General features: G+C 39.4%; 1 protein-coding gene across 1 annotated transcript in view; it reads right to left on the bottom strand.

Moving 5' to 3' along the window:
- LEPR (leptin receptor) overlaps positions 1-13607 on the bottom strand; it is a 61570-nt gene that overhangs the window by 30930 nt on the left and 17033 nt on the right. Inside the window, exons 4-8 of the mRNA XM_077824144.1 lie at positions 12874-13079; positions 8627-8772; positions 7731-7875; positions 3158-3451; positions 2850-2967 (exon numbers count right to left, since the gene is read on the bottom strand). Coding sequence (XP_077680270.1) covers positions 2850-2967; positions 3158-3451; positions 7731-7875; positions 8627-8772; positions 12874-13079 — 909 coding nt within the window. The remainder of the gene's footprint in view (positions 1-2849; positions 2968-3157; positions 3452-7730; positions 7876-8626; positions 8773-12873; positions 13080-13607) is intronic.

The raw sequence follows: 13607 nt of genomic DNA on the forward strand, positions 1-13607 counted from the left end.
ACCTATCCACGAGAGATGTAACTGGTTATTTAATTGGACCCTAAGAGGTACATTTAGTTATATTTCTCCTGTTAATGTCAATAAAACGACCGCATAGTAAATCGCTACATTCTGCTCTAAAAATTTACCCCATCATTCTCGATTTTTATTAGATGGTGTGTGCTGTTTTTGTTGGCAGTGCTGATTGGTAGAGGAGGGTGGAATAACAGCCCCATCAAACAGTGAAAGGGCAAAATATTGTATCACACTAGAGTGTACAATAGGATTTTATTTGCAACATTTTAATTGCATCAGCAATTGTGAGGAAAACAGAAACTAGCACAACAGATTCATGCTTCTGGCAAAAAACAGGATTGATGCAAATATGGCATGTTTAACTCTAACCTTTAGACTCCAATTTTGAGGATGGCCTTGTATACCCCCAAAAGGACACTGATAAGCACTACATAGCCATTTCTATATATTAAATTATCTTCACAGTGTTTCTAATATCACCACCTTAGATTATTAAAACAGAAGGAATTTTTCAAATCAAAGTTTATTCTTAAATATTTATGGTGGCTGCTTAAATCTGGCATTTCATTCAGTTTGCGCAGTGAAAACAGAGTCGTCAATTTCTCTTAGGTTTCTAGATTATTGCTGGCCAGTTACATTGTGTGTTCTTGTTCACAATGTTGCAGGCAACTGTTGAAAATAAAGTTGTCTGTTTTAAAGAACCTGGAAATATTGCCATTAGTCAGTTTTTTAAAAATTTATTTTCTATTTTATTCTCACACAATGTTTTCTTCTCATTTAGATTTTTTTAAATAAAACTTCAATAGAATCAAAACAAAAACAAACCAACAAAAAGCTGGTATGCACTTATACACCGCGTTCGTGTCAATGCCTGACCTATGCATTGATCTCTAATGAGATTATAGATATTAGGAAACACCATTTCTCTCAAGCAAATTTATCAGACATGTTTGAGACCAACATGGAAAGATGAGGGAAGGAAAGGGGGAGAGCATGAAAAGGTATTTATTCGAACGTAAGTGGCTCCAGCAGGTAGTCAAGGCAACATTTAGCCCAGGAATCAACTAGTCACAATATAGTCCTAGAAAAGGTTTCCATATGAAATCCTAAGGGTTCTGTTTATTGTTCCATCCATGAAAGGCTTCACTATAGTGCCTATCACTTAGTATTTATGGTCCAATCCTACAAATACTGTTGAGCTCAGTGGAATTACTCACACTTCACACTGTGGGGCCCAATTCAGTTAAATCCATCCCTATTCAAGAAAGCATTTAAGCTTTCCTGAATCGGGGCTTTGCAGGATTGGACCTTAAATGCTGATTTAAGCTTCTTTGCCAAAAGGATTCTCACATGTCTGATCTAGTCCAATAGGGAACAAATCCAATGATTTCTACTCAGGGAGGTTTTGTTTTTCCATTTTATTTATCCAAGTACTAGCGCAGTTATAGGAATCTTGTGTGTTTAAAATTGAGAGACCTTTTCATGGGGCGCTCCTGGCACATAGGTATGAATGGTGCATCAACTATGCCACAGATTTTCCCCCTAGTAGCATTTCTACTCTGCCCTAAGGACAGACAAAAATGAAAGCTCTGGGGACCTAAGGAAGAGACAAAAACATATGACATTCTCTGAAATTATTTGGTACCAGGGGATGACAGGAAAAAGTAATCATGACTTCAGAGAAGAACCAGTGGCTGGAGAAGCTGATGTAGGGGAAAGGGTTTAGGATATATGGAGCATTGTTCTAACTTCTGTGGTGAAATGATCTCCACTTCTGCAAATAGGAAACCCACCTCTTAGGTCCTACCTAGTGTGGATGCTCAGAATTGTTTTGAATTAGGAAATAAGGGGGAAACTGCAGGAACAAGAGGAAAACTGGGTCTGAACAGAACCTCGCTTCCCCAGCTTTGCAGCAGGGATTTGAATTCTATTGACCAAATGTCTTTAAGCAAGAGACCAAATTTGTTACACCAGAGAACATCTATGAAGATTCCAGTATCTTCACTGGCATAGCAGAGATCAAAATTTGGTCCTAAGATTGCATGTTCTTTCCAGTTCAACTATAAGACTCAAGGGCCAGGCCAAACCTTCTGAAAAATTAGACCATGAATATGAGTAGCAAACTGAAAACTACTCCCGCCACTAAAGCTGTTAAAACTGTAAAGTAACAATCTGAACAAGATCTTTTTCTTTTGGAGTGAGCCAAATTCTGCCATCAGATATTTAATCACCATGTATGTGTGGAAAGTTGGATGTAATTTAATACACATAAACAACTAGTCTCGGTCACACAAATTATGATTCAAGCAAATTTTCCCATTGTGAAAAGCCATACAAATCAAAATCCATTGTGGCAAAGCAAGGTGGGGATTTATATTGCAAAACTGGAACAGAGTTTGAAAGAAAACAGAAGGCTTAAAAGGTATATTAGTTTGCTCTGCCAGGACTCAGCCCTGCTGCCAGTGGAATCAAACCAAATTCTCACAGCAGTTATTTAGTTATATTTTCTGCTTTAGTTTTTAACACGTTTTGTCCACCTTTTCAAAGTTGGCCTCCAAAATTGTGTCCAAAAGTTTTGCAGGTGCTGAATAATGAGCAAATACAAGCCCCATGCTGGGTACTTTGATTTCTTATGACCTAATTTGTGAACACATGTGAGATTTGCTGGAACCTATGGGTTCCATTTTGGAAGCCAGCTGGAAGACCAGGTGAAAGATTGATCCACAATGGCTCAGCAGATTTTATATTCACTTCTGTTGAGCATCTATTACTGCATTAATATTTCCAAAGTAACAATTTCCAAACAAATATAATACATTAAAAACTATACACACCTGTAGTATTTTAACTGTAAAGAACTCCCCACAAGCAATGTATTTGTGTTTGCGGACCATCTGCAAGTCATTTTAGTTAAGTACCCATCAGTTTCACATGTGATATTGATATTGACATCTATTTAAAACACATTAAAAATATTAAAATACAAATAAAGATAAAACTTAAGGAGACAAAACTATGCATTATAAATCACTGGTGCCTGAAAAAGCTTTTTGGAATCATAAACTGAAATGTTCTGACTTGAAAATATCAAGTATACTGAAGTTTATAAAAAAAAAAAAAGTGAAGTTATCCGGAATCTTACCTACTACATATAATTCAGCATATCGATGATGACATTCCCTGTTTTGATTACAACAGTACAATGCATTATAGAAGAATTTTCCTCTAGGTTTTGTTGCATTCAAGTTGAAAAGAGTAACTCTGCTAACACGATCATTCACAAGTGTATACTGTCTCACTGGGATTTCTTCTGCTAAATTCAGCCACCAAACAATCTTCTTGGACAAAATCATCTTGTTTTTGTCATTATAGAGGCAATGAAAGGAAACATTAGAACCAACACTTGTCAGTATCTTAGGAGGGAAATACATGACATCTGTTACAGGAAAAGAAAAAAAAACAGCAAAAGAAACTTTAAGAGATATGAAACGTCACACAAAAAGGGAGCTTTACAAAATTTTATAGGACAATCAGAAATGCTTATTGCGATCAAAATCTTGCTCCTAAACACAGGAGTCCAACTCTTACAATTTAATGAGGGTTGCAGGGTACAGGGACAGCAGAAGAAGAAACAACCCATGACTTCTTATTTTATCATTCTTTGTATCTATTTGAACATTTTTATCTACATGGACTCTCACCTTTAATATCCTTACTCATGAGGGAATAAATGCAATGGAACAAATGCAAGATCATATAACATGCTGTATAATCTTACACAGGGAGTACATTTTAAGGAGGGTGCACCTATGTTACATACACAAACATGCAGTTGCACAAGTGAATGGGCAACTGTGTTGGCAAGTGGAAAGGAAATGCTGGTAAACTGCAAGCTGCACGAAGAGTTAGACATTATACTTCAGTGTGCTGACTTTAACATAAAAAGCCTCTGTAAATAGGCGTTCTTTCAAACGTTAGAAAAACAGTAATAATTTCAGTGTTGTGACAAGAGTTTGCAATATAGAACAGGCCCATCTATAGAGCACTAGTCATGCAAAACACATACAAAATATATTGTACAATCACACACTACAAAGGTGCATGTGCGCTCAGTTAAAAATGTATACATCATGGTGAGAAGATCCATATTTTAAAGTTTATTTTGAAAAATCCATCCACTCAACTATTTGGACCTATATATATGCTTATATGCAAAGAGCATATAATAGGCTGAAGACATGCATCAACTGAACAATTCTCCTTAGTATCTCAAGGAATAATTACACTCATAATGGACCAAGATGCTCCCAAAATACAGTCTCTTGAACAGTGGTGCAAAGCACTCTCTCTTCGTCATCAACATAGACTTTCCGATTAAATACAGATCAGAGTATAATGCTAATCAGTTGTATAAAAATATAACTGCCTGATTTCAGCATTTTGTACTCCCAGTGTTAATGTGCTTGCATGAATGCAAAGCAGCCTCTTTGTTGCTACCAACTATCCTGCTGGTTTTACTGTTCTTCCATTGGTTAATGCTAACATTAGTCATTGGGAGACTAGGCAAATTTGAGCTCCCTGCAGAGAAGAAATTACTCTCTTTAAGGTTGTTATCATGCTTACCACAACATGATTTTTGGCCAGTGAAATGTGTTTAAAACAATTAATACCCTACAATAAAATATTAAATTGAGAAATTATCTACTGCATCTCAGTGTTTTCCATGAACTGTACATATTTGTATTTTTATATGTGCATATAATCTCTCTGAAGGTATATATGTACACACACACCCCATGTATAGAGGTACAGTGTAAGTTTCCAAATGTGAGTGCCTAAAGTTAGGTGCATAAATATGGAATTAGGTAGCTAAGTACCTGACCTAATAATCAGAAGGTGACAACTCTCTTTGAAGACCACTCCCTCTGGAAAAATCAGGTTAATTTGAGGCACCCAGTTTAGAACACTTTGACCAGCGTGCGTCCACATGGAAAGCACACTAATGGGCCTACTCCACTGCCTCCTCTTTGGCCTGGGCGGCCTGGATTGCCTTAATTCATCTCTGGTGGGCCCGCTTCTCTGCCTCTTTGATGGCTTTCCTCTCTAGCATTCTGAGCTCTGCTATCTGCATCTGCTGCTCATACGCCTCCTTGTCTCTGCAGAGCTGTTATTTGGTCAGCTCTACCAGAGCGGCCATCTCCTGTAGGGAAGTAAAGTCTGGCTGGTTTCCCAACCCTGCGTCCTCTCTCGCCTTCTGCTCAGAATACTTCATGAGTCAGGTTTTCAGATCCTCCGCTGATTTCCCCTTCTGGGGTAAACCATATTTCTAACATAAGCTCCCAAGATGCTTTTTTATCCATTGTGTCCAAGGATTCTAACTGGCTCATTTCCCCCTTTCTTTGTTCTATTTCTCTTAACCCAAAATAAACAGAAGAAAATAATAAACTTGTACTTTGCTCCCGTGTTTCTGAGTCCATTACAATCTGTTATTGCAAGTGGTTGGAGCGTGAACCTCTGTTCACTGATATTGGGGTGCAATTTCGGCAATGACTACACCCCTATAATATTCTTGGGATCACCAGCCCATTAAGGTGTTGTCACCCCCTGCTTTGTAACGTAATGATATGCTGCTATGGCTGAGCATTTTGACACCAGTAGCCAGCTGACAAAGATTAGGTCCCACCCTGGCTTCCACCAGCCTACTTAATTCTCGTAGAGTGACCTCAACAATCCCTTCTGGTCCCGAGTCCTCGCAGATCTATCTCCCTGAGTTCTTAACTACCAGACACACAGACTTTTCCCCTCTGGTTCGTCATACCCAAAGGTGTGAAACTTGCCCCCAATTATCAGTTCACTTTGGCACATACACTCCACACTGTTGAACAGAGATGTGCTTGAGGTAAAAGTAAACAAAAACTTTATTTAATAGAAATATCATAGATTTAAAGATAAAACAGTGAGGAAAAACAAACACATACAAGTTGCACAGAAAACAAAGAGGAAATCTCTGGCTTTACCCTTTTACTTTAGCTCAATTCCCTTTTCTAAACACAAGTTACCTATTGCCCCAGAACAGTTTCCCAGTGTGCCCTCTGTCCTAGAGGGGATCCAGTGCTTCACAGACAGCACCCCGCTTAGAGTCTAGCCCTCCATTTCTGGATAGCCTGTACGCCAAATACCTTCCCTTTTAACAGCATTTGCAGGTTTGTTATTTTTCCCCCTTGTTCTCAGACTATGGAAATTCCTGGTTATACAGAACAGGATTTTCCCAGATGTGGATTTTCTTTTCAGTTTCAAGTTGTTTCAATATTTTCCATTAACTTTAATGGTCTGCCATGGTTGCTTCCTGGCTGGACAATGCTAGGTGCTTGGAGCCGGTTTCCTGTAAATACCTGGCCTAGCCCTGCCAGATTGCCTCACCACACTACTGGGAGGTGATGCTGTAGTTAATATAGTTACAATTACAATTTGCGACACATATATACATGCATGCATTCAGAACCAGAACCTGTATATAAATCTCCTAATGACTATCAAGTTCACGACATTACAAGCTTTCATAAAAGACCTTACTTGACATGTTTTGTATACACAATAACATTGTCTACAACCATTTGATTCAAGTGCTTATTTTCTGGGTTTCAGACCCCCTTTCTTCCCTCCCCCCCAACCGGTCTCCCCTCTTGTGAAGAACAGGGGAAACACAATGCAAGAAAATTGTCAGCATCCCCAGACTGACCATACAGGACAATTTACAATACAGTGTTGCTAATTCTCATGATTTTGTCATAAGTCTCATGATAATTATTGTTTTCCTTAAACCCCAGCTCCTGGAGTCAAGTGGACATCTGATGATTTCAGACTTCATTCTTAAAGAATAAGTAAAGTTTCTGACCCCTCTGGCTCCAGAAAAAGCTTCAAAATGTAACCTCAGTGCATCCTAAAGGCTCAAAAAGCAGAGGCAAATAAAAAGAACACCAAATCTATTATTTTTACATAATCTCAAGATTTTAAAGCCAATCTCGTGATTTTTGGTGAGGCTGACTCATGATTTTTGAACATTCGGAGTTGGCAACACTGTCAATATAAATGTGCAATCAAGATGAATGGATAATGAGTTGCCAAATAAATTCTCTCTCTCACAGTAGACTTTAACAATAGAATACAAGAGGCATTAAGGTATATTCTTTCAGTGGAACCCCCTTTGACCCAACTCATCTCATTGGCCTCAGAGGAGCCATTACCATGCAACGTGTCAGGAATCTGTGCTTTCATAACTCAAGTTATTCGCCTAATTGGTGTGTGTAATAAACTTCTGAAATTTTGAATTCTACATGCAAGTTTGTGCCAGTTCTGAAACTGATTTACTTATACCATCTGCTAAAAAAGTGAGTTTAAATTGCATTACTTAAACTTAGTAAAGGCTCCTCACTGAAGGATGGGAGGCTCATCTGAATACTGTTTTGGGTTGGCATAATGACAATGGAACTTTTAGGTGTAGCCAAATTTTGGTGCACTATTTATAGCATTTACTATGCACCTTTGTTGCCTACATGTGCTGTAGGATTTTGTAGTAGAAAGAGTATATACACTTTATCCATGTGTAATACATATCAAATAATATATGCACACATTTATTTCCACAAAACAAAATAGGCCAGAAATATCTATCCCAGTCCTAACAATGGCTATTTAAATTATTGTAAAGGACATACCTTCTGCATTTAAATTATAAGGTGTGCTCCAATCACTCCAGAATCCTGGACCATGAAGACTCTTGCACCGTACTTGAACTAAATATGAAGAACCAACCAGTACATTGCCTATGATGAGGGAGGTTTGTGTGACAATCTCAACCACCTGTTAAATTATATCAGAAGCCATTAACATTATCATTTTGCACCACTTCAGAAAAATGAGAGAAATCAAAGGAAAGAAGCTGTTTATTTTGAGGGTTAGTAGGACTGCTCAAAAGCATTCAACTTTATCACATCTAAATCAAGCAGGTCAGAAGTTACATACGCCTGCAGAAAACAACTACAATATTTTGTTGTGTGCTGTTAAATAGATGCTGCTTTTCACCCCAAGGATAGCTGCATTGTGGCAGTGGGAAAAGTGATTCATTAATAGAACTATATACTACACACACAGAGAGAGAAATCCTAGCTCCACTGAAGCCAATGGGAGCTTTGTGATTGACTTCAGTGGGACTAGGATTTACCTGTGGATAGGGTTTAGTGGTCTGTAGGTGAAACCCATACTATGAGGGGGGTGGGTCTTTGTCCCCTTCTAGTGGCTGCACCATATACGAGGTTTATGAGTCTGCTACTGCTTCCAGCTAAGCAACTTAGTCCTTTTGCTCATTCAGCAGAGGCTAACAATTTCAGTGCTGTAGATCCTGAATTCAAAGCCTGCTGTTGACCCAAGCAGGTTTGGCGAAATGAGCACTAACAGCTGCCCCTGAGATGGATTCTTCCCTCAAGTTGTGATTAGATCATGGCCACTGTAGAATCTAGACAGACAGTTGCAGCAGACTCTCCTTAAATACAACATTAGAATGACTTCATCTTCAATAAAAATAAAATAATAATAATAGAACAAGTACACCCACCTGCCAGGCATTTTGAGTAGCATTCCCAGAAAACTTCACTTCATACTGAAGTGGATACGGTGTTATTACTGGGTTGAACCAACAGATCTTTAACTGTCCTTCGTCTGTCATTTCTAGTCGCAGGTTCAATGGAGGTTCAGGCTTTACTGTAAAAATATTAAAACCAAGCTTCTACTTTATCTGTTATAGTTACTGTCAAGGTTTGCTGGCCACGATGTTTGTATTCACCACCATTCAATCAGTGACCTCTCTCTTAAGTCTTGTCCTTAAGCTTTATGTTTTAGAAGATGCTCTACTCTGATTTAAATATACTTACAGCAAATAACAGAAGCCTAAATTATTCTTAAAACTGAATAGCAAGCAGTATTTTAGCAAACATGGTTAACTATTGGGTCATGTTGTTGCAGAGATGACTGGAGCCTGCTTGGGGTCGGGGGGGAGGGAGGCACAATTTAAAGGTTTGGCCCCCAACAGCTTGAGTCACACACCCCCTTACCCTCATTGGCCCCTCTCTGCAGCTCCCAGGTGTTGGCTCCAGTGGAGAGGCAGCAGCAAAACAGCTGGGAGCTGCAGAGAGGGGCCGCTGCTTTCGCTCTGTGGCGAGAGGCAGCTGCAAAAACAGTGGCTGTTCCTGCAGCTCCCAGCTGTTTGCCGCTGCCTCTCCCCACAACCACAGCTTCCAACTTGCCAGCTCCAGCAGCTGCCATGGAGGGAGGGGACCCCGCAGCACCATGTGACCGAGTGGAGGCAGCAAACATTGGCAAAAATCTAGGGGAGAGATGACCCCATATGACTCCCTCCACATCACCTCTGGAAGCCAGGAGAGGGGGTCTCGGGGATCAGGGCTGAAGCCATGAGCCCCAGACAACGTGCCCCAGCTCTCGAATTTCTGAAGATTGTCATATGTGGCTCGGAGGGTCAGTAAGTTCTGCCACTCCTGGCCTAGTAGTTGCCTTAAACCAGAATCAGCTTCTTGCTATCCAGGGTCCCAATTCTACAAAGCACTCGGACACACACAAATGTTTTGCTGAATGGGAGCTGGCTCGTAAAGTAGCCCCATCCATTTTACTATTATTAGGATTTTGGCCTTGTAGGAGGCCTGAAATGAGGTGAAGGAAAATTAGGGTTTTGCAGGACTCTAACTGAGATAAAGAGGACATTTCAGAGGGAGGAAATGGACAACTACTTAGGAATAATAATCATGCTGGGTAAAAATCAAGAAGCTTGGATTCTACTTTTACCAGGTATTGAGTACATTTATTTATCGCTGTTCACTGACGACTGTGGTTGGCCTGTCTTTTCGGGCACATTTGTTAAGCAAACATTGAGGTTCTCTCACTCAGGATAAACACCTTTAATAAATGGTGTAGCATTACACCCCATATTCTTTGTGGTAATATTATTACGATATGAGTATGGCATAATTATGATGTATTTTGTGCAAGATAAGGCATGTGAGATATCATTGGAAAGGTTATAATTTACTGAATATGATTATCCTTCTTGTATGCATGTATCATTTTAGTATCTGAAGTTAGGGTCTATGCATCTTATTACCCCTGGAGAACGCTCACCAGAGAGAATGCAATCAGTCTCGATGGCTGGCTGGGAATGGCCATTAGGGAAAACAATAGGTCTTTGAAGATGCTAATTTCTCACCGGGAAGCCTTCCAAAGGACGCTACTAACAGCCTCCAAGTTATGGCCGTTATGGCCCTACAGAGACATATGACCAAGTCACCTGGTACTGGACTCCATTTTGGAATACCAGTGTTTTTCCATTGACCGGGCAGGGGAACAAATGGGGAAACAAAGGGGTCCAGCCATATACAAAAGCTGTTTAAGGCAGGAGAGTGACATAATTGTGGTTCGTTCTTCACTGACTCTCCGCCCAAGAAAGAAGACTGCTGGAAACACCTGAGAAACAAAAGAATGAACTGGGGAAGATGGGCTGAACCCAGGCTAGAGGGTTATCTAGCCTGTGAAAGGAATATCTAGAAGTTTAAGCTGCAAGCAAGAGCAGCTTGCTTTCAAGAATCTCTGCAATTTGCCTAAAACAACATTTAGGGTGAGAATTTGCTACTTATATCCAATTTCTTTAGTATATTGAGCTTAGATTGCGCGTTTGTTTTATTTGCTAGGTAATCTGCTTTGATCTGTTTGCTATCCCTTATTATAACTTAAAATCTCTCTTTTGTAGTTAATAAATTTATTTTTGTTTTGTCTAAAACCAGTGTATGGAAAGCATACTTGGGGCAGAAAGCTGTGTATATTCCTCTTCACATTGAGAGGGCGAATTTCATGAGCTTACGCTGTATAGATCTCTGTGCAGCGCAAGACAGTATAATTTTGGGTTAACCCTCGGGGGGGTGGGGGTACACTTGAACACTGGGCAGTTCCTTAGCTGAGCTTTCCCATGCAGAGCTGATTTCAGTGTCTGGGTGTTTCTGCAGCTGGGTGTGTCCCTACCTGTATGCGTGCTGATCAAGTGCAGTCTGAAGCCTGGGGGAGGGCTTGGCAGGCTGCACAGCAGTACAATGTAAAGGGAACCCAGGCTGGTTGGTCAGGCACGCTCAGTGGTACCCCAGTTCCAGGTGGCACATCAGGGGGAACCCGCCACAAATGGTATTTTTCAGTTTAGAGTAAACAGCCAAGCAGGTGTCTGTGACCTGAAAATGAGGAACTTCTGAGTTTTGTAGTCAGTGCTTCAGAGGGCCATCTTAAAGGCAATACTGCATCCTGCAATTTGATCTGCATGCGCAGACCCCCTGAGCCCACATGGAGCCTCTTTGACTTTAATGGAGCTCTGGTCAAATACAGGAGTCCACCTACATGCATCAGATTACAGACTTGGGTCCTTAAATACAAGGGGGTCATTTTCTGACCTGCTTATGCTACAAGTGGTCTCATTGAAATCAATAGGAGTATTCAAGGAGTAAGGAACTACTCAGCTTTGGTGAGAGTATCAGTACCTAGCCCAAATGTATCAATATTTGAGTCAGTGCAAACTAAATAGTTAGGGCCAAATCTCTCAATCTGTCTGTGGCAGCTCTAATTCAGTCCACACTTTGACTAGCTTCAGGGGAGACAGACAAGAGTAAAGGATTCAGGATGTGGTCCATTGCTTTTAAAAACTTTATTCTGCAATTTTGATCACAGAATTTTTTTATGGTAGTACAGAAGCACTCTTTTAAAAAGACTGAACATTACCATATTGTAATCTAAGTGGTTGCATGGGTAGACAATGTTTTCTCATTTTGTTGCCATGTATTCTGTTGCTATGGCTTGTGTGTGCAAAGCAAACAACTCGTCTAGCTAATATTCGTCTTTTTATTTTAAAACTCATTATTCCTTTTATCAAGATCACTAATGGGAGAACATATTATTAAAAATTATACATTTCAAAAATGACCTTCTGACCTTACTTATTGCTAAGAACATATTGCATGAATTATATCTGTGGTCACTTTTAATACTGGCAGATGCAGCTGTGAAACTTAAATCGATCCTGTGACAAAATTAAAATGAAATATCAGTATAATCACCTCATCTCCAAAAATATTAATTTCATTTGCAACTAAGATGAAGTTTTCATCCAAAAGGTTTTTAATTTTGCTTTCCATAAAGTAATATTAATAAGAAAATACGAACAGTTTTTCATTATAGCTAAAAAAGTCCCAACTATTCAGCAAATGGCTGTATATTTATCAACCATTAATTATGCAGATTGGATGGCAACAAAGTAACATCAAATGTATCTGTCATCTGATTTCACTGAGCTGATGGGCTGGTGAAATAGCAGAAATAAATTTTCCACTTTTAAAAAATGCGCAAGTTGTATCTTTAATGATGGAAGTGTCAAAATGAGAGCAAGAGAGTACATGCAAATGCTGCTGATGAGAATTTGCAGGTTTATTCTTAAAGCAAATAGCAAAAAAAATATTTTTCTGTAAAAAATTAGGTAATAATTATGAACCAGACCATTGTTCTCCACATACTGATCTACCTCCCTGCATTCAAAGTGAATGCTCAGGTACCCCAAGACATTGTTCCTCCTTCTACCTAGATTTGCAAGAAGGGCAAAGACTAGGAAGACTGGGGGAGGGGATACACATCAGCCTGCAGAAGTTACCCTGAAGAATTAACACAGCTGCAGCTGAAGTCCTTGCAAAAACTGACTAGTCCCAAAATGAGGACTTCCTGATACTGCTTTCTATAAAAAAGGTGTACAATAAATTGAAAACTTACCAATATTTATGGGTCTGACGGACATTAAAGGTGACTGAAGAAGTGTTACCCCATTTATGATGTTTAACCATGTAATATAAGTGTAGTTGAGTTTCAGTGAAGATATGTGACATTCGTACTTGTCAGACCCATTGCAGTCGCAGGGAGTAACCATGAAATTGCCTTTTAGAGAATCTGTAGACATGTCTTCCAATGACAACTCTGATCTATATTAAAAAAAAATAGATCAATATTTAAAAAGCATCACGTCCTGGACAATCTTCTGTATATTCTATTAGATTGACCTCTTTGGATTAAACAGTAGAAACAGTACTGAAAACAGCAAAGTACAAGAGACAGATCAGTCTGTGTGCTTTTTCTTCAGCTGTACCTTTGGGGGCGGAGAAGGAGCCGAATGAAAGATATTTCTGAGGCCTGATCCAACATCAGAATTGCCAGACTGGATCAGACCATCTACTCCAGTATCTTGTCTCTGACAGTTTCCAGAATCAGCTGCATCAGAGGAAGCTTTAAGAAACCCTCCATTTGGCAGATGTAGGATAATTTGTCACTCATGAAGGTCTCATCCCAATCCCTAATAGTCAGATGCTAATTAAACATGAAACATGAGTTTTTATATCCCTTCCAAAACGTATCATTAAGTGTTATAATAATACAATATCCTAAGTTATTCAGCTGCAGAATTTGGTCCAGGTTTAGGATATGTTTCTAAATTACTTATCAACTACACATGA

Source organism: Eretmochelys imbricata, chromosome 8, assembly GCF_965152235.1.
Source record: "Eretmochelys imbricata isolate rEreImb1 chromosome 8, rEreImb1.hap1, whole genome shotgun sequence".
Lineage (NCBI taxonomy): Eukaryota > Metazoa > Chordata > Testudines > Cheloniidae > Eretmochelys > Eretmochelys imbricata.